The 21,735-nt window shown below is 44.2% G+C and overlaps 1 protein-coding gene across 5 annotated transcripts in view; it reads right to left on the bottom strand.

Moving 5' to 3' along the window:
* Positions 1-869: 869 nt before the first annotated feature.
* Positions 870-21,735, bottom strand: part of srgap2 (SLIT-ROBO Rho GTPase activating protein 2) — a 31,500-nt gene continuing 10,634 nt past the window's right edge. The window contains exons 1-23 of one of the 5 annotated variants that reach the window (XM_049733866.2): positions 12,836-13,031; positions 12,515-12,707; positions 10,210-10,372; positions 9,323-9,385; positions 8,660-8,875; positions 8,446-8,574; positions 8,145-8,366; positions 7,961-8,062; positions 7,681-7,878; positions 7,534-7,618; positions 7,256-7,283; positions 6,992-7,022; positions 6,060-6,120; positions 5,788-5,865; positions 5,565-5,699; positions 5,373-5,478; positions 4,244-4,468; positions 2,960-3,039; positions 2,514-2,712; positions 2,239-2,376; positions 1,905-2,118; positions 1,720-1,830; positions 870-1,520 (exon numbers count right to left, since the gene is read on the bottom strand). In XM_049733866.2, the coding sequence (XP_049589823.1) occupies positions 972-1,520; positions 1,720-1,830; positions 1,905-2,118; positions 2,239-2,376; positions 2,514-2,712; positions 2,960-3,039; positions 4,244-4,468; positions 5,373-5,478; positions 5,565-5,699; positions 5,788-5,865; positions 6,060-6,120; positions 6,992-7,022; positions 7,256-7,283; positions 7,534-7,618; positions 7,681-7,878; positions 7,961-8,062; positions 8,145-8,366; positions 8,446-8,574; positions 8,660-8,875; positions 9,323-9,385; positions 10,210-10,372; positions 12,515-12,594 (3,213 nt within the window). In that variant the 5' untranslated portion in view covers positions 12,595-12,707; positions 12,836-13,031 and the 3' untranslated portion in view covers positions 870-971. Of the gene's footprint in view, positions 1,521-1,719; positions 1,831-1,904; positions 2,119-2,238; positions 2,377-2,513; positions 2,713-2,959; positions 3,040-4,243; positions 4,469-5,372; positions 5,479-5,564; positions 5,700-5,787; positions 5,866-6,059; positions 6,121-6,991; positions 7,023-7,255; positions 7,284-7,533; positions 7,619-7,680; positions 7,879-7,960; positions 8,063-8,144; positions 8,367-8,445; positions 8,575-8,659; positions 8,876-9,322; positions 9,386-9,452; positions 9,806-10,209; positions 10,373-12,514; positions 12,708-12,835; positions 13,032-21,735 lie in introns of those variants that run through there. The other 4 variants (XM_049733865.2, XM_049733868.2, XM_049733867.2 and 1 more) reach the window with 4 other exon arrangements.

Genomic DNA, 21,735 nt, shown 5'->3' on the forward strand with positions numbered 1-21,735 from the left:
TGTGAAGTATAATTATATGAGCACGCTGTCTTTTTTTTTTTTTTTAAGTTATCATCTTGCTGGCATTACACAGATACATAAAACGATGTCAGCCATCGAGTTGTAAGCTGCTGTCAAATGGCCACAGCATGCAACCTGAAAGGTGTTTAGCTGCCACAAAACACCACACACACATCTGTGGAGAACATGTGTGTATACAGTCCAACATTACAAAGAAGAAAAAAAAAAAATGCTGGCTTTCAGTGGTCCCCTACACATAGAAGAAGAGCTGCAGGAGAAAAGCAGCATAATGCCTCAAACTACCAGCGTTTCATTATTCTTATTGCTTTATTTAGGGCTGAGGAACCATTTTATTAACAGTGGCCGTCTCTGACAGCCGTATTAAATTCATGAAAAAAATAATGCAGTCAAGCAAATGTTTATTATTATATACTGGATATTTATGGTTTCAACGTTTTTGGGATTTTTATACAAGTTTTACTGAGAATTCATTTGTTATTTGCAGTTCCCCACCCCTAAATTTGTATTTCTTTAGGCTACATTTTATTAGACCAATATAGCATTCGTGCTGATATTTGGCCCAGTCTTTAAATACAGTTCATCTCCAGTCTTCCACGTGTGAAGCAGCAAGACAGTGTTTCATTTCAAGAGCGCTTAAAACTTTTCACAGTCTCGTCTTAGGAATCAAACAATTCCTTCGGATCGTTACGGGGTCTTAAAAAGTATTCAAGAAAAAAGCAACACTTTTTCTTCCTCATGTGAGCGCGTTTGACCTGTTCCCTTTTAAAAGATTTGAAAATCCTCTGCGTGCTGCCATCATTGACAAGATGTCTGTCATGCAACCATGTGCCGCTGGAAAATGGATTGTGTGTTGTGGCTTAGCAAGTATCTACTGTATCTATAACAAACTAAGTGCTTCCGACCTGCTGGTTTAAGCGTTAGTATCAGATTCCAATTGGAGCAAAGAGGTGCTAAGCCGGGCAGGATTTATCATTAGATTGGGATGAAGGAGGTGGAGGAGGCGCATGAGGAAGGGAATGCGAGTGCCCCGGTGGCGGCGGTGTAGGTGGCACGGTGGATGTCGGGGAACCCATGGCGGGACTGCCACTCCCCCCGCCGCTTTTCGGGAACACCACCGGCTTGGGCCTCGTCGCCGGCGGGCGCAGCTCTCTAAAGGAAGGAACCGACGAGGAGAGCGAGGAAGAGGACAGGGAAGGCGACGTGGCGGAGGGAAGGGGGGTCCTCGGCTGGCTTTTGGTAGCTCGGAAGGAGGAGGGCACGTCGCTGGCCGAGGAGGCGCTACGCTGGAGTGGGTGGGCGTGTGAGGAGCCTCCCTCGCTGTCCCGCAGCAAGCGGGAGTGGAGCGGGCTGGAGGGTTCCGACGCCCCTCCTCCACCACCGCTCACACCTTTCAGCTGCTCCAGTGTGTCGAGAACCACATCAGGAGTGTGTTTGGAGCTACTCTGTCGTTCCAACTCCCTCAGCTCATTCAGAGCGCAACTCATGGCTGCCTCGATGTCCTGCAATACAAGAGAGAAGCATTAAGTGAATTTAGAAGCGGCTGTAATTTATCATCCAAAGTTATTGTGCGTCACTTGTTGCTAGGCAGAATTTGTCAATTATTTCCAGCCCTTTAAAAAAAGGAGGATATGCCAGTACTGAGCCAATCACATAGTAATAGTTATCAGTTAAAGTTTCTAACCAATAATTTTTTAATACCTGTGAGCTGTGATCCACCTGAGCTATGACCTCAGGTTCCAGAGGTCTATGGTTGCTGAAGCTCTTGGAGCGTCCTGCCGGAGTTGACTTGCGCAGTTGAGGGCTTTCCACCTAAGTCATCATAAACATATTATGAATGTAGCAAGTCACTGGCTTGATCATTTTGAATCTCCAAGTCACAGTACCTTGGTCTTCAGTGAGGAATGGCGTGTGATAGAATTGAGGATGCTGTGAGCACTAACTGGCCGTTTCTCCGCAGACTCCTTCACCAGAGCGCTGCCTACAGGAAGCGATGCGGTCCTGACCCCTCCCACACCACCTCCACTGGCCCCTGGACTATCGCTGTCTGAGCTCCGAAATGTTCTTCTGATGCTCCCGGACTCGGGACGTTTCCTCATCCTGAATGAGATCATTATTACGTAACCTTTCTATCTTAATGACAAATCAGATTTTTTGAATTCATTTTGTAACTTTGTCTGTGAACAATAAATACAAATAAAATGTTTTGGTACAACTCACTTGTTGAGGTTGGCCAGGTAGATATCAGCCACATGGGCACCAGTAGGAGATGCAGCGCTGCCTCTAGTGGAAACCCTTTCCTCCAGTTGGTCCCTGGTGTCCACATCCGATTTTGGGCTTCCACGTCCGCCATCAGTCCTAAAATAATCAAGTCTGAGATGTTCCCCTTTTTCCACTTTGAATGAATATTCAATACATGACTTCATATTGCTGACTAGCTACAAATGGAATCTCCCTCTGAGGCAGGTTGTCAACACTGTACGTTGTCATCTTACATGTCGTGGACCACAATATACTGATGTGGCACCAATCCATCCACTCCGTTGTGTCGCCCCTCCCACCAGTCATCGGACGCTCGCTGATACAGAAGCAATGATGCGCCCTTCTTGAACGACAGCTCGCGACTGGTCCGGCCGGAATAGTCGAAACGAGCAATGGCTTCAACTGGGTCGGACTCTGAAACAGCCAAGGTGCCTGATGTTGAGAGGATGGCGGATAGAGACAGGAAGCGATAGAGTGGGTGATGCAAAAAAGACAGAGAGAGGGAGGGAGGGAAGCCAGAGCGATGTCGAGCAGGTTAGTGCTTCTGTTTGCAAAAAATACACAAAGCAGCATAATCAAGCAGCAGAATGTGAGCTGGTTCAAAAGCTTTCAGCCACAAAAGAGCTTGAGAAGATATCATAAGAGGAGCAATCTGATGACGTTTCTTGGGAGTACGTACCATCTTCGCTGTTGCGACCAACGGACACATTGTCGGGCGCCGGCTCTTGCACAAGTGGGGGCTCACAGTGCGGACTGTCACTGGAATAGACAAAAGGAACAGATAAAGTTGCGCCAGAATGTCGCCGTGTGTACAACTTGTTGACTGAACGACATTCATCTTTTTAGTCATATGAAGTTACATGAAACACATCACTGAGATCATATCCCGCAAGACCTGTTGTCGGACAGGGCCAAGATTTTTCCTTGGTGCCGTACTGTGTGTGTGTGTGTTGATTCAAATAGGGACACACACTTTCTAACCAGGTGTATGACAAAAATAAAGTGTGTGGATTTACGCAAAATATGTACTATTTTTTGTCCTGACCTCTGACTCTTGTTTGGAGATTGTTTCAGAGCAACATTCGTATGAGTGTAAGAGTCTTAAAAAAAATCTCTCAATAGTTTGCAAACCAAATCAGGTTGGGTCTGGAAATCATAAATCCGATCTGGATCTGTGGTTCGTCATTACAGCAAAAGTTAACCTTTGTACAATATGTAGATGTCTGTCTATATGTGCATGTGACATGTGGTCAGGCGCCACTTTAATCTCCTGCGTGATGGCGGGTAAGCTGATCCTCGTGGCCCCAACCGACCAAAACCACAAAAAAAAAACTTGAGGCTCCTCACCCTCAAATCATTCAAATCCTCTGTAACTGAAATCTGCCAACCGCTCCACTCTGGCTTTGTTATTGCAGCTTCCTCTTGCCAGTTGAAGCAGTCCTGCTACTTCAACCTTTCAACTTTGTAACCACTCTTATCCTCGCTTTCACCTTACGTTTGCCTTTTTTTAAAAAAATTTACTCGAAATGGGATTCGAACTCGAGGAACCTACGATTAAGTCAACAAATCCACCCTACCTGTTCTTATCTTCGCCGCCTGGGTGTGCACTTCTCCTCTCAAAAATGTTGAAGTCACTTCCTTGAGTCGAACATGATCTTATACACTGCAGAATCTGCGCTGAGCCATATCCAATATGGCCGCCACGTCACGTTCCCGTTGAATGGAGCCAAAGAGGAAATGACGTCGGCTTTAACAGCTGCTCAGTTTCAACATTACTTTGAGATGCCAGAGGTAAACAAACCTCATCAGTAACTACACTATCCTGCTCCTCTTAAAAACAATTGTACATACATTTTGAAATCTTTTTATTATGACTTCTCATTAATTTTTGTCCCTTTCACTGTGACTCAGCTGGGCGGTAGCTCTGCACCCGAGCGCCTTCTATTGTTGAGCCTCCACTGACCAGAAGTCGTCACCAGCTCCGGGGATGATGTAGATGGGGCCCTGCAGGTCTTGCGGTTTCGGGAAGATGCTGTCATGGTGGATGATGATAGTTTTAATGAGTTCATTGACGTGGGCCTGGCAGGAGACCTGGTCGTGACCTTCCGGGACAGACATCAGGGTGGGGCCAAAGCAGATGGCAAGGTTGTAAGGGTCCATCATGTTTTCCTCACTGTACTGGGACAAACTGGAAGGAAAAAGAAGTCTTTTAGTGTCACCTTATATACTCATTTTATGGGGCATCCTTTTATTTTCTCTGCTGCAGGTCCTGGCCAAAAACTGGTTAGCAACCAATCACAAATGAGGCATAATATCATGTGAGATAACTCCGAATGCATGCCTGTGTCAAATTGCTGTTAATTCCTTCATCAGTGCCTCACTTGAGTTACAAGTGAGGGTATTGGAGTGTATGAGAAGAAGCAGATTTGTTTGGGAGGCTGTAAATCACCCCGGGGGCTAAAGTAGAAGCTCCTCTTTTGGCTCCACAAGACTTGTCTGTTTGTTTATTCAGTAGTCTGACATTTCAGCTGTCCATCTAGTTTCATTCGCCCTGTGATCAACTTTGTTAGGGCTTTTTTATTTCAGTTTTTGAGACTATCTCTGTGGCTTCAAATGTCAGCTGACAAAAAGTCTGGCTTTGCAGGGAATGTAAGCCTGCAGTGCTCATCAAGACACCGAATATGATACAAGGTTATAAATCAACTAGAAAAAGGGGGGGGGGGGGGGCTTTTTTCAAGAATGGAATGGTGGAAAACAAAATCCTTTAAGGGCCTCCTTCGGCCTTTTCACAGGAGGTTTACCTCATCTCAGTTATCATGGGAATTTTGGATTACAGTATTTTACCTTTAACAGTGTGTGCAGACAGAAAGCTGCTGATGTCAGGCGCAGATGCCCGAGCGTCAAAAAAAAAAAAAATCTGATTCGGAAGTATTCAAGGGAAAGAATAAAAGGTACAAAACTACCAAACTGCACTTTTATTATTATTATTACCATTACTGTAAAATAGCAATTATTATTTATTGACTGACAACTATTAATATTTTTTAGGTTCTCATATTGCATTTAATGTGTGTGTGTGTCCTGCTACTCACTGATTGAGGAAGGCAAACAGGTATCTCATGATGATGAGTGTTTCACTCGGCAAAGATTGCAGCACTTTCTTTACGTGGACAGCACGCTCCTGAAGGCTCTCCATTGCTGGAACAGAACCGTGATGACACCCAGGAGATTAGTCACACAATAACGAGTTGGAAAAACAAAAGATTGTCGGCGGAGACGCTTACAGACACAGGAAATGAGGTCATGGAACACTTCCTTTGGAAAAAGGGCATGATCCAGTCCTCTGAAGTAGAGTTTGAGGACGCTAGCAATTGAGTCCATGTCATGGTCGTTTTGGTCTCCTGCTAGTGGGTCTTCGCCTGTAACCCGGAAGATGGAGGGAAACAAAGTGATAAGATGGAGGGAAGGGAAGAAGGGATGTATATTTTCTATGAATTGCAGTCGAACCTCGCTCAAATGCATTCTTGATATCATTGACCTCCACCTGGGAGCCGGATACTCGGAAAATGCCCTCGTGCTGCAGACCTACAGGGGCATAATCAGTTACTTTTACGACATCCATTTTTCATGCTCGGGATTGGCATGCTGGATATTGGATATCTAGTTTGTTCATTCGAAGATTCCTCGGGTCAAAACAGGTCACATGACTGCAATGCAACCAATCGGTGCGCAGTAAAGGCTGCTGCTAAACCTATCGCTCGACGGAAGAATTTCCTCACCATGGCGACTGATGAAACGGATGCAGCTCTCGACCATGAGGGGAATGGCTTCACCTGCATCCTAAAATTGGAGGGAAACATTGTTTGCATCACAAACTGCACCCAACAGTGGATGACAAATAGGAAGCTTGCCAAGGACATAAAACAAAAGCAACCATGCTTGCTATTTGGAGGTCTGACTACCTCACACGTCTGCTGCACATGCATCAGAGCACACGTTTAGGAGGAAAGCGTGCCAGACGTGGGGAGGGGAGGGGCTGCTGTTGCTAGGAGACTACACTTTTCCCCTTTGTTTCAGATTTTTCAGGAAACTAACATAGGGTATATCAGAGGGAATATTTAATTGACTAATGAGTTAATTGAATCCATTACAAAAACATCTAATGTCACTCGACACTGCAACACAGTTTATTCTCACAATTTCTCAACAAGTGTCGCAAAATATAGTAAAATTAGGTCATCGCAATTTTCTCACAAATCGGTATACTCGGTGTGACATCTGGGCTTGTTTAGGCCAAAGCCGAGAAAATGACTTATTCTGTTGTACAACCGGTGGATAAACACGTATATTGTACCTTTAAATAATTGTTCTGCTTGTTGCTAGCACAGTTAGAACACAGATCAATTTTAATAATTAAAATGTTGCTGACAATTTAAGTGAGTTACACTTGTGTGATTCACCATGGCAAACCTCATGCCACAGGGGGGCGCTCCAAACATTAGTTCCTGTTTATAACCCTCTTGTCCCTCACTACACTCAAAACCATTAGATTGTATTAATTCCATAGCAGATACACATCTGTGTGTATATGCTTCCAAACATGTTTTATGTTTATTTATTTTTTTAATATATTTATAATATATCTTACGGGTGGCGACGGTGGGAAAATGAGTTCAAAACAAAACTACGCACTCACACGACAGATAATTACCTGTTTCCGTACTGCAGAATTTCTCCGTCCACTATTCAGAGAGCGAGAGAGAGAGAGAGAAACAGCACTCTGTCATTAAGTCGCAAGAGTGTCTATTTATACGCGCACAACTCTGGTAACGCTCTATTTGCTCACACAGACACATATGTTGAGAATATCTTGAAAATAATAGCCCAGAGTGCCAAGAAATTAAGAAAACCCCACTGAGGCATATGTATCCAAGATAGTGTGCGTTTCTGTACTTCCTTCCTTCACCGCACGTACCTGGCAAGGCAACAGTCGGTCTTCTGACCTAAAGGGGGGAGACAGGACAAATGTGGACGTCAGAGAATAAAAGATGAATATAACAGAATAGAAGTGGGAGACACGAGAGGAAGAAGTCAGCGTACACATACAAAGGTTTCCTGCTCGCTAGCGGAAATGCAGACATTTCCTGAGGAAGACCCCCAATCGCTCCCCCCCTCTCCCCTCCTCAACACATCTGCCTCCACATATGGTCACAGTCACTGTGACCTCCACATACATGTCTGAAGGACACTTACTTTCGCCTATGGTCTTCTGGATGAGGTCATGTTTGGCCTCGAGCTTGGTGATCAGGTTCCTGCCTTCAAGAAACTCCTTCAGCTTCTACACAACGCACAGTATTAGAAGTGTGTAGTTCAACTACGCGCCGAAGAGCAGCAACTGACCGTAAAGTAGAACTGTTCCGTCTCCTGTTGGTTGGCCCGTCTCTTGGCAAGGCTGGGCTTGCTGAGATAGGATTCACTGAACGTCGACTTGACAGACTCCATGCTGTTGCTGTGGTGGAAGCAATCGGACACGTCGTAGTCCTCCACCGTCACCATGTCCTGGATGGTAGACAGAGTGGCTTCCATAGTCTTCTTCACCTGATGAGCAGCAGAGAGGGGAAAAACTTAGGCATGGTATGAATTACCAAAGGGGAGAAGTAATACTAAAACATCTCTTAACCTCTTCGTTCTCTATCTTGAGTGTGGATAGTCGGGATTGAAGCTGTTGACACCTCTGGAGAAGCTCCCCTTCCAATGGCTGCTGTGCACACATGACGCCCATCTATACACACATGAGGGTTTAATTTGAAGTGGTGTGGAAGCGCATGGCATAATACTGAGATGCCGCTGATATTCCAAAATACCATGTCTCCCATGTGCGACTGGAAGTCAAAGCGAGCCGGAGGGCAGAAGACATTGTTGTAGGTCTCCATCAGCCTCTGTTTGTCTCCGTTGGGCTCCAGACTTTCAGCGGCGCCCTCCAGAGTCTCCAGACCAGTGTGTTTGGACACCTCGACGTTCTGTTCTGCTGACAAGTAGGTTCTCAAAGCACGGTGGAGGCTGGCATGGTACCCCAGGTCACAGCACTGTGCAAGAAAATAAAAATAATCCAGATCTAAGTGCTTAATCCTGCCCGTTGTTGTTTTAAAGTGTTTTCATACTCACGTCGATGATGTCAGAGAGGTCGTGGATGTAATACTTGAAGACGCAGCCGTTGGTGGCCTCCAGAGCAAGTAGGTACTCATTCCTAGCTTTGATGGCCTTCAGCTTGTTCTCCGTGTACTTGGCTTGTCTCTAAGATGACGACGGAACGAGCGGTAAAGAACAAGGACCCAAAACAGGTTGTTCTGACAACATGCGGCGTCTTGTCGCCACTCACCTTCTCCTTCATCTTTTCGATTTTTTTGACACTAGAACGGCGGATGGGTTTGTCGTCAGCTTTTATGCTAGCAAGGGTGTCTGGCGAGCGTGGGGTCTGGCGGTCGTCCTGGCGACCGGAACGCCCCATCTGTTTCTCCTCTTGCTTCTCGGCGTCTTTTAGCTTGGACTCTGCGTTGATGCTGTCTGTGTTGTACACGTGGTAAGTCTTCATCACCTGGGAACATGACATTTCCGTCACAACGTTTTTTCCCCACCCGGGAAAATGATGGGGCATTCCGCAATTGTCATAGCCACACACTCATTCCACCCGCCAGCGGTCAAACACATGAAAGTAGTACACGAAGCTTGCTCAGCCCAAGTTGGTCGACCGGCACTCCACTTTTCTGATTCAAAACTCCCAAGAGAGTCCCTGTTTTGTTTATGCGTCTGCATGTGCATGTCATTTAAACCAGATTTATTTATAACTCTTTGCAAACTATAATTGGCGGGCTGAGCTACAGCTAAACGTTGGTCGCAAAGACAAACAGACGAGCACACGTCACAATTTGGCTGGACTACGGATCGGAGTTGGTGGAGGATTATGCTGAATCGCAAATAAGTTGTTAGCGGTCTCGTAGCATAGCTAACAAAAGATCACACTCAACTTTTTGATTTGTCTTACCGAATAAAGCTCGTTGAGAACCTTCATCAAGTCTTCTTGCAGCTGTACGCCGACCTCTTTGCTCTGGGTAGACGAAAAAAATAAGTTACAGAATCAAAAGAAAAGACTGGCAAGAGGCATTAAATCAGACTTGGATGGCCGGAAGTTGAATCCCAAGCAGTTAAAAAGGTCAGGATGAGGATGAGTGGGATAAATGTGCGTGTGGAGAGAAAGAGACAGCAAAACGATTTAGGGTTCTGGAGTGGACAAACGAGATAACACAAGGGACAAGTGAGGTTGCCCCGGCCCCGCCCTCGGGCTTTAAAGCAGTCAGCCTACAGCAATCTAAAAGTAATCAGCTATGCCTGAGCCGTCCTATCCGTCAACTATGAATCTTGACCTTTGAACTTCTTCCTCTGGCCTGTGCTTGCCCGTCTGGCTCGACAAGACCGCGCCAAAAAACATCTTAAGACAACTTTATGTCCTGACAGAAAGCTTGTTAATGCAGTTTGACTTGAGTGACCCCCCCCCCCCCCCCCATCCAGTTTTCGTACCCCATCTGGCTGTAACTATCATACCAGACCGCTTAAAACACACACTGATCTTTCTTACAAATGAAGGCATTCTTCGGGCGACATTCTTCCGCTAAGTCCAGTCTTTAAACTTTGTTCCACTAAGCCAAATTCTCAACACCCTTGAAAATATAGTGATGTTTAGTTTTTCTCTGCGGAGCTGCTCTATGCTGGACTGTCATTGACGTTTTACATAAAAAACATCCTGATTTCTTTTTATACAACACTTAAAAAAAAGCGCCGATAATGGAATTTGGATAAAAATGACTGCAAGATGAATTATTAAGAGCAGATGCCATGTGCGTGTTCGAAGCCAAATGAGACACGTCTGCTCGCCTTCTTGAAGAGCCGTCCTGAGTCCTCGCTGATCTGTGCGAAGCGTGGAATGATGTTGTTGAGGTAGAGGTCCGACAGAGTGGCGTGGTCACGACTCTCCCTCTTCACCTGAAGCAGCAACAAATTCCAGCAGTTCACCGGAGATAAGATGCTCTGCTCTTTCCTGCACAGAATGACAATGATAGAGAACAAGTCTTAAAATGCAATCAAGGCGCACCCCCTTCGAGGCATAAATTCGGATAAAGCAGCATTAAGTCTTTCATCTGATTTTAAGTTCCGCTTTTCATCCGGTTGACGAATGCCCATGAGGCCCCACAGCTTGTTAAAGGTAGAAACAAGTTCATTGTACAGCACGCTGTTTTTCATCAAGATGAAACAAGCGTTGGAATAACAGCCATGGTGGGAGAGAACGCCCAGACAGATTTATACAGAAAACAGCCACCCTGTGTGTCTCCCGCACGCACACACACACACAGCAGGTTAGTGAGCCAACCCAAACAGGGGATTCAGCCAGGGTACAAAACCCAGCAGGAAGTGGTAAGGCTCCTCAAAAAGCACAGCTGTTGCAGAGAAGAAAGGACACATAAAAAAAGGGAAAGAGATGAGAAAACGACTCGGAAGTTCCTCTCATACTGGAAATGTCACACTGATTTTGCCTCACTGTGCCCATTGGGGGAAAAAAGAAAAAAAGAATCATGGGTTATCTATGGCTAATCAGGAAAGCAAAATGGATTATGAGTTTAAGTGGATGACAGAAAGTCTTTGTGTGATAAGAGGTGCATTAAATGACTTGAAGAGGCCAATAGTGGACACATTGATGAGGTCACATCGGGCACCGGGTCACACAGACAGAGGAAGTCTTTGACTCAGAGGGGCACCGAGTCAAATTGTTGGATTAAGTTTGAGTCATCCACCATGATGTGATAGGCTGGTACCGGCTCTCAATGGTCAGATGACTAAATGTGTGTGGTATGGAAAATAGTCATCACACACAGCCCGAGCATAATACATATGTGGGAACAATTTAGACTTTTGTATTATTGGTTTTTCCATTTTTTAAATTTTCAAATTGATTATTATCACTGATCTTACCATACAATCAAAGAAGCACATGTTCTAAAAATCTAAAAGATTACTAGAAAACTATAAATTAACATTAATTTTACAACCCTGAGCCAATTCCTGATCACAGTGGCACTGCAGCACTTGCGGTGAAATAAAATAACAAGCTACCTCTGCCCAGCTCTCGGTTCTCGTAATGTAAACACGAAAATGTCATTGGCCTCTTTTGAAGGTCACTTGGTGCACTTAGTGGAACGACAGTGAGCGTTGGGGTCAGGTGAAGGCAGTGAGTCGCATTCGAGGGAAATGCTAAATGGTCATTAATAGTCGGGATCAAAGCACATAGCATTAGCTGGAGCATTGCTGCCAGCACAATTTTTCTTTACGACTTCAATGACGTAACTAGCCAGGCTCATGTAAAGTTCTAAAGCAGCTTATAGCGAAATACTTTTAACACTCCATCGAGAAAAATAACTCAACAATGCTTGAACTGTGATGCTGATGCTGCTCATTTGTGAGAGGGGATTTTCGGCGTGAAATCCGATCAAGAACTCAAAGGAGAGTCCTTTGGAGGCCTCCAAGCAAAGAGAGAGAGAGATGTGGTGAGGAGGTGCGTGGGGGCACACATAAAGTCTAAATATTTTTTTTAAATCAAATATACCAAAATATATTGTTACATTGAGAACTTTGGGTACCTTATAGTGTTTGAATTCAGTGTGCTGCTGTGACCACACACTTTTAGGAGTTAAAATAAAGGGGGGGGGGGGGGGGGGGGGCGTGTGCACACATAGCCGGAAAATAGCTCAAATTCCAATGTGGCACCCAGACAGAACAGCAGTAGCAGCCGTGTGGAGAACTTTACAGATGTTGAAGGATTTCAGAAAAATAAAATATGGCAATCAGAATGGATTTTTAAAATGGCTACAAAAATGGGGTTATATCACATGACTTTGAAGTCAAAAGTAAAAAAAAATTCTAAGTGTCTGGGCTTGAAAAAATATGGTATGACAATGTAGTTTTACAAAATCCAAATGATAATAAGCTAAGTTAGCTAAATTATCTTGGTTACCTTTACAGTATGTGCCACGTGTTGGAGCTAGACATACCACACAGACGTTGACTCAGTCACAACCTGGTTGTGTTTTGAGCAAGTACACATTTCATCCGTGCAATTTATAAAAGTTGAACGCAGAATAACTATTTGGATTGTCGTCTTTAAGCCAAGTGTGTGTCTGTTACATACTTCAGCAGATGGTCCTTAGTGCTGCGTGTCTTGGTGAGGAAGCGTTCGGCCAGCTTTTCCATGTTGCGGCTGTAGTCCATCTCAATCTCCGCCTTTTTTCTGAAGAAATCCTGCAGGTCCTGGAGCAGCTGCACCCGCAGCTCACACTGCTGGTCCAGACATTTCAGCTGCTCCACCAGCTGGGCGCGAATTTCTGTCAAGACAGGGAGAGACCAGTTTGTTGACATTTTTTTATAAGATGATCTCAATGCACCACAATACATTGAATGTCAAATGTCTTTGAATTCATATTCTGCATTAGATAAAAAAAAAATTAACCACACAAAATCTGTTCATGTCATGTGACACATAAACGTAATCTATAATGTCTGCAGTTTTATGATGACAGATTAATATTTATAATACACGTCATCACTATAGCAATGCAAATTATCTGGCTGGGCATGTTTCGGGGGAGGCCGCCCCTGTGGTTCCCCCTTTAGCTCCGCCACTAACAACACTGTACAAAAATGTAAAGAGGAATGACTCATTTAACGTCATAAAAGCTCTTTATTTGCTTTGTATAGTGTGTCTTTAATGATAATACATTGGCTCAACTGAATATTTCAGATGAAAGGACAGGATGGGTATAGAAGCTTGACCATTGGTTCAAGTCAGGTCACTGTGCGGAGTGACTGGCCGACCGATAGTTCCGCTAATGAATGTGCATCCTGTTAAGAGGAATAAAGCAATTGAAGCGCCTCAGTGACTGTCATCCTTTAACTACATACATAATTACAATTCTCTTATGCCTCTCTATATATAACCCAAAATTGTCTTCCGCACATGTATTGTGGCTTATCACGCCTCCCCCCCAATCCGGTCTCTAATTATAATAGAGTGCACTCTGTTGATATATTCAATCACAATGAAAAACTCCTCTGGAGAATGGCGTGTAACGCAGCTTTGTCGCAGGAAGCTAGTTGCCACGTGCACACGCTCGCACACACATAAATGATAAATGGATCAGTGCCGACAGCTGACAGATTAATGCTATGCTCTCCTAGCCGCCTGCCAACAGTTTGCACGTGTAGCCTTGGAAGAGGGAAGAAACAACAAACCTCACACACGCACAAACCGGGTTGTTCGGTCACGGCTAGTGTACCACCGCGGCTCCCCTACCTCGGGAATGTTGGCTCTGGAGGAAGCAATGTATTTTAGCCTCCATCCTGGCTTCACCATCAAGTTCCCTGACACACAAGCGTAGACTGCAGCGCACGTTTGCAGGCAGATCTGGCAAGAGTCCCTCGTCTGTTGAGCCAAGAAGCCTCTTTGATGCTGCCTTTGTGCTTTAAAGCTGAGAGTGCAGTTCCTCATTACCACAAAAGAGGTGGAATATCTGTAAAGGTGCCTGTGCGCATAAATAACCTGTTGTGAAAAATTGTTGTTTCCGTCCCGTGTGGGGTGTGCGCATATTTGTGAGCTATTTCCACATTGCAAAACGCCATCAATGACAGGGATGAAGTCGGGGCCCGTCGTTCGCGGCGGCCTCTTGTGACTGTGACCACAGAACCACAAGGTGACAGACAGCCTTGTAATTAACTGTCACAGGACAACAACAACGCATACCACACTGTGCAAACACTGCAGCACTCCGACATGCGGACCGCAATCAAGATGGCGGGCGCTGAGAAGCAGGTTTAGGAGTGACATGCAACATTATGACTACTCCCATAATTTTCATTGTAATAAAAAGGCCCGGACACTCCAAATCTATGGCTATATGACTCAACCACTGGCAACCACAAGCTCACTGTTGATCCTGGCTGTTGAGCTTAATTTCCTTGCGTAATAAAAAGTCGGCCTTTTCATCTATGTCCATCGTACAGCGAGGAGGCGAGGTGCTCACAGCGCAGGTCGATGCCGTCCCTCTGTAATGGTCATCATCCCTTCAGACAGAAAGAAGTGGGATGTGAAGTGGAATGTGGCGCCTCCACTCCCTCCAGAAGGCCCAGTCATATTTTCCAGGCAGATGAGAGCAGGTTTTGCAAACTGGATCTGGGATTCTGCTTTACTGATGCTCCACCATGATAACTCCATATGCAACATATTTGTTTTACATTTTCATTCATTTCTATCAAGTCATAGAACCCTGACCTCCTTTTCACTTGCGCGTTTTGCACGGAGCTGAAAGATGGTCTATTGTCTTTGGCAGAGATTTTGCTCACCGCAAACGTCTGAGATTTAAGGCTGCTGCCTCAAATCAGTCAAACATACCGCATGCTAGCGTGCGGTTAGAAATTTTCTGGCATCGAAAGGTGCTGCCAAAGGGCCTGTCACATAAAAATCTCTGGGTGGAGCCCAGAATGGACGTTCCTCTCTCTCTAAAATGACATTGCGAAGAAAATTCAATCTGTCCACCATTCTGGTGGTGCCTCGCTGATCCTTTTAGCTAAACAACATGAATGTGTGAATTTATTTTTGAGATACCTTCACAATGTTTCAATTTAGAAACGTAAAAGATTTTTCCCCCATCAGTGTTGAGACATTCTGTGTTCATAAGCTGTAAATGTTACAAAAAGTTGCCTGCTACTTGCTAAGATAAAATTTTTGTCTGCAACTGGATTTATTTGCATCATCTGCACAGCGTTGTAATTACCGCACTACTGTTCACTTTTTTTTTGCTTTATGACTCTCCACATTGTTTGCACAGCTGTCATTGGTCGCTAATAGTGCCCTTGCATGACGTAAATGTTCTTTGTTCCTATGTGTCACGTCTTTGTCATAGTAGCTTATGCTACAAAAGACAAATTCGTTGTTATTTTTTTTTAGCATACTTGGTCAATACAGATGATTGGGATTCTAAATAAAAACAATGTCATTGCAGTCAGTTGTTGCCAAACGCTCTCCAGGGCTAATAACAAGTTTGATTCATACCGACATGAGCTCTTATCCTCTGGAGCAGGGATTTTCAAATGGTTTTGTCCAAGGGACCACCATTATAACCAAGAAGCAATTCGGGGACCATATTATTTTATTTTGCACCCAAGTAGAATAGGACAATACAGAATATTTATTTGCATCTGTATGTCTATTTTGGGAACCCCAGCTACATTTGACATAGTTTGGATGGGAATCACAAAATTAGCTGGAAAATAAATCAAGTTTAAATAATAAATCAATTCTCTTTGTGAAAATGTTACAATTATTTTCCATTTCCAATTTTGTGGACCACCTGGCATACCGCCACTGACCACAGGTTGACAATCCCTGCTCTAGAGTATGAGAGAAATACAGTGAAAATGGGAGAACAGAGCGTTGTAAAGAAGAAGTTGGGGGGGTTAGCAATCACGGTCATTCAGTTCTCTACGCAGGAAGAGACGACAGAGAAACAGGAAGTCAGTTCATTGCCCATAGGGAGCACATGGGAGGGTTATATTAAAACAACGACAGGAAGTATGTGCACAGAGGCCGGAGTTGTGCCTGTGTAGGGGGCGGGAGGGTCTGAATGAAAAACCTGAAGAAAAGGAGGCAGCTGTGGAGTGAGTCACAAAAAAAAAAAAAAAAAATGGAAGAGAAATACTCAATTTTGCAGGTTGCATTATATATATGGTGGGTTGGCCTATCGGATGCGATTTCAAGGCAGTCGAATGGCCTTAGGTTGCAGGTAGTATTTCCTAAAAGGATTCTTAAGAAGGGTGGAATCTATTAGTTCCAGACATGCCTTGCGAATACGACTTGACTTTAGAGACACATAGCAGTATGTGAAGAGGGGGAGTATAGGAAAAGATAGAATTACAGTACAGTAAAAGTGTTGGAGGGGAAAGTATTGCCGGAATGAACGAGTCCAGACGATTTCTTTTTCTTGGGTCGACTTATTTCCTCTGCAAACACACACACACACACATGGACTGAAAGGAATGAAACCTGTCACCCAAATCGCACCAATTTAAGGAAATGAGGTGTTGTCTAAATGAGGCTGGTTGACTTCAAGACATGGAAAATTTGCCAGTGTGCCAAAACCGAAGACGCCCAATCAAGTATGTGAGAAGTAAAGATGAGGACAATGGAGAAGTGGGGAATTTTGTGTGCCCTATGACCAAGGGGAATTTCAGATGTCACAATATGATTTCTTTTCTATGTGAGTTCTGGTTTATTATATTATTATAATGGAGAACTGAGACTCAAGGGACTATTCTGACCAAGCATGGAAAGACAGATCTAACTTTTAAGAACCACAAACAAACACGACCCATGGACCAATTAAACCACTAATGACCAAAGGAATGTAAAACAAGTGATGGGAAGAACATTTCCGGAAGTCCTTCCAAGATAGTTTGACCATCAAATCAGTAGAATGCTTTGTTTTAAATTTTATGCAAATGTCTCAAAGAACAGGAGTGAGGAGATGACAAAAGGTCAGCGATAGAAGAGGGGGGGGGCGTGATCAGCGGGAGTACATTCCTCTACGCTTCTCTTCACCTTGGTGACCAGGCCAGGAAGTCATTAACCTTTTCATAGGCTTCATGATTCAGTCAGAAGAGTGCAAGATGAGATGTTTGCACTAGGAAAGGGTGTTGAAGTTTCTGTGAGCCGGGCTCTAAGCCGTGTGGACTCCCTGCCGGGGTTCCTTGCCTGAGATTGGACTACAGGTCAGGGGGTCAGAGTTTGCAGTGCTACTAGGCAGAGGTCAGTCTCCTATGTCAACCAAATGGTATAAAACATTTGGAACAATAGAACTTAGTTTCAGATCACTTTCAGTCCTGGCAGGCGTTTTGCTTTTGCTCTTTTACTCTCCGTGGCATTGCCGGCCGGCTGTGATTGAAGGGAGGTGGGGGTTCTATGCATAATGAAAAGGGCTGCTTATCAAAAGTTAACTAACTGTTCACTCACTTAGTGTGCCTGCCTGCTCCACTAACCCATTTCTTGGGGGGATGCATACTCACAGACTCGTATTCTTATGGTGTAAATTGCAAACTTTGAAAAATGAGTATCAAAGTCTTTCACCACTTGAGGAGACTTCAGCAGCAAAATGTACATTTTATTACTATCGGCGGGAAATCACAAAATTAACATAACATGATGTTTTTAAGTGCTCATCCTGTAGTGTACACACAATTCAATTAATCACAAAATGAGAATCCTAATGATGTTCCATTTTGCTCGCATGACCATGCACCTGGTGTCACTTCTATTTCCTGTCCCTGATGGACGCAGCCATCTGGGCTTCAATTTCTTCCAGCAGGCTCCATCTCTGTCACGCTCACTCTCACACACGCACACACTTTGCCGAAGGGATGCAAACCACGACCGTACACAGCCATCAGTGCCATCTGTCTGGAAAAGGTTCGATGAAATATCAAAACCTGGTGAGACCTGCTCACATGTATGATACCATCCTGGATCAGCTGCGGAGACAATATTAAGCTATACTATCTCCCCGTGTGTGTGTGTTTGTGCACGTGTATATTTCTGTGTGCACTCTTTCCAGTGTTTCCAAATGGCCAGTGCATAACACCCTCCTTAATCAGCTTAGCAGCCAGTCAGGGGATTTGATTAATCCACAACACAAGCATGGGAAGAAGCCCGCTGAGTGTGTCTGCTTGTCTCACTCTGTGTGTGTCAGCTTCAACCTTCTCTGCATTACAGCGTTGATCTATAAGAGATGCGACAAAATGAAAGTAGCGATGGGTGGGTGGGAGTAGACGCCATTCAAATGCAGACACGTTGTCTGGCGGGCAATGGGTCAGCTCATGTCTCCGTTAGCTGTTTAATATTTGTCATATTTCCACTGACTGAGGGATGGCGTTAAACACCCCCTCTGTAGATTAAATAGTAATTTTCCATTTTACTTCTCGCGGAAATTGATTCGTCAGCACAAGCTGCTGGAGGAACTCACCAGCTGTCTGAATGCAACATTGACTTTAATTGTTCTTATCTTAAAAGCCGAACGTTGTGAAGGGTTAGGTTCAATCACACGGCGGATTCTCACGCGTGTAACATCTCGATTGGCGTGTATGCATGAAAGAGAAAATTCCTATCGCGGGATTCCGAGAAGCATTGAGACGGAGGCAAAGGGTCATATCTGCTGATGGCTGTCAAGTGGTGATGCTTATCTGCATGCCACGAGAAGACAATGAGTGAAGGGCATACATTCTTTCAGACACTGAAAAAAAAAAGGAATTCTTCATCTTTGAAAAATATTCCAACTTTCATCTCAAACTACGAGGACGATGAGCACTGATGCCCGAGACAGCCGCCAACAGCAAAACGTACAAGAACCGAATATATAAGACAGGCTGTCGGATAAACCTCACAAATGATGAGTCAGCATTCCGGAGTTGCTGTACATCCAATACAATATGAGCCATTGTATAGCAGTAACAGCCTCTTAACAGTACACAAGTACTTTGTAGATTTGTGTGTGAGATACAGCTAAATGGAGCATATGAGGAAAATAACAGCCCCACCCTCTCTGTTGTTATTCCGTGGAGAACATGGCGATGATGTGCAGTATCACAGGCTTGGGGGAGTTTATACAGCTTAATGTTTAAATACACTACTACTGTGGAAAAAAAAAAATCCCTGTGGTGATTATCGCATTCAGCATCTTGATAAAGATTCTCCCCAAACCCGCTGCCACTCCTTGCTGTTCCCATCAAAGCATCTTTGGAAGTGGTGCATTGACAGGAGGGGAAGGAAAAAGTGGGGCAAGCTGCATGAAGAGGCTCTAAGGAAAGACTGGAACTCTACACCTCAGCACAAAACAACTACTGCAATAGAAAAAAAAAAAGGGGGGGTGTGTTAGACAAAGGCTGGGCTGGGATTTATTTTTTTCCCTCAAGATTTTCGTAGTATTAAAACAACTGCAGAAAAGTGACGTCAAATTTAGTACCTGGCTAACATACCTCGTGAAATAAAGTTTACACACACGGAGATAGCAATCAGGCTACTTCTAAATTAAGCGCAATAATCTAAGGTTAAATTCCATTTGACGTCTTTCATCATTCATTGAAAACTGTTCAGGAAGGAAGACAGATGAAAAATAAATCCATGCCCCTGTTATGTGGAACTAAAAGGATTGTGTGCTGTGTAATAGGCATTCAAGAATTTCACAGAGCTTTGTACAAATAAAAAAACTGGAAAAAAAAAAAAAGAGCGTTTAATATGCCAAGGATGGTCTTCATGGTCAAAGGCCTAGAATTGATACAATGAAGCTTATACTAGCAAAACTGACAATGAAAAGTACCACACGCAACGTCAGCGTAGGGCAATTCAAGGCTAAACATGAAAAATAGCTTCACTTAATACGCATTTCTCATGTTTCCACAAAACGCAAGACTCACATTCGCCTCAAGCAAGCTTTGAAATCTCCCTTTAGAAAGCACCACAATACTAATGAGAGGAGAAGAAGAAAAAAACCCACACTCCCTTTCACTATTTATGGGTTTGTAAACTGATGCAGAGTGACTAACACTCACCTCAGGTGATTCAGAGAACGACCTTGCTTGGTAAAAACAGCACATTCACGCCATTGTTTTGCCTCCACACGCATAACAACCATTCCCGCTTTGCAGTTCTGACATACCAACCGGCATGAATATCCCAGCAGTTTAAATGTCATCATCTCAGGCATCTTTTCCCTTCATATAAACTGGATCCTGAATTATAAATTGAATTTATTTGGATCTAGTAATAAGCAACATGCCCACTAGTATTCATCTGAACTGCTGCACTCTGTGGAAAAAGAGACAGAAGCTCAATTAAGAGGCTGCTCCCTTCCAAACACATTTTTGAACTAAGGTTGCTGATAATCTGCTTCAGGAAGACTTTCAGATTTAGAACCTTGAGTAACCCTCCTGGAATCCTTGACGCCATGGGAAGATGGCGCCTGGTCTGCCTTGACTACCAACAAAGCTATCTGGATTTGGTCAGGGACCGTCTGATACCACAAAATCCCTCGTGGAGACTTCCAATATATGTGTGTCCCGTATCAAAGACAGGACATGTCTCAGTCGGTCCAACACAATAGGGTCCTCTCCCTTGGGTGGTCACACCCTTTCCTCCTAGCTCCATGACCTTACAAAACGACCCTAAGGAGGCTCAAAAAGAAAAGGGAAAATAAGGAGAGAGGGAGTGGACCCATCAGGAATGAAATCCTTATCAAAACAGAAAGCAAGTCTTAGGAATACAGGAAGTGCGAGAAAGGCCGAGGAGGTGTAAGCGATTCTGGACAGACAGCTGAGACAGCAGATGGAAGGAAAAATGGGAAGGAGCTAAACAGAAGCAAGGAAAGGAAAGCAGTGCCGTTGTTTGGCATTGGTGGAGCTGAATTATTAACGCTGGATCCAGTGGAAGTGAGAAAAGACAACACTTTGATGTGCTCGGTGTAATCGCCGCGTCATAAAAATGCATCTCGACGACATACGCAGAGCTGCCTGAGGCTGACAAGAACACGATCGTCGCTCAGGCTCAAGAGAACGTGGACATGTTCGCAATGAATGTCATACTACAAGTTATACGTGTCAATTTTTTGTATCATCTCGATTCCGGAATACAAACTTTTCAAATTCTCAAATCAAATGTTTTGAAGAAAGCAAGCTAGTTGTATCTCCGCTCGCGATTGGTGTGAATGTTAGCTACTCCACAAGGAATGTAATGAGATGCCTATTACAAGTTCATTTAGGAGGCAGCGTATCACACTTCATCACGTAGCATGGGATTAGAAGAGGTCAAAGGTCATAGCAGACCGGAGGATGACATGTGGCCCACACCTGTTCAAAGATACCCCGCAGTCACGTTGTTAGGAGAGCAAAACAAGGTAAAGTAGACAAGTGAGTCAGTCATTACTCGAGTTTATTGTTAAACTGTGAGAGACTACAAAAGGCTGTCATGTTGTTTTGCTTTATCTCTCTACAGCCAGTGTTTTTCTCTCTGTTGGCCTGCCTTTTTTTTCTTATCCGCAGAGGAAGCCTGTTTGATCTGGGAGACTCCCCGTTGTTCTGAAGCTCCAAGCTCAAAGGCATCAGGCATTCACTTGTTCATTTGCTTCACTTCAGACAAGAGCTTGCTCTTTTTTCTCCCAGGGTTTTTCAATGTCTCTTTACAAAAAAAAAACCTGTCGCTCATCTTTCCATCACTCACCCCCTCGGAGAAACGAGGCGCATTCTCCCTCTTGTACCAAAGACAAGACCATAATTCATGAATTCAAAATGGCCTCTATGTTGTAGAACAATTGGACT

This window comes from Syngnathus scovelli, chromosome 11, assembly GCF_024217435.2.
Source record: "Syngnathus scovelli strain Florida chromosome 11, RoL_Ssco_1.2, whole genome shotgun sequence".
Taxonomy (NCBI): Eukaryota; Metazoa; Chordata; class Actinopteri; order Syngnathiformes; family Syngnathidae; genus Syngnathus; species Syngnathus scovelli.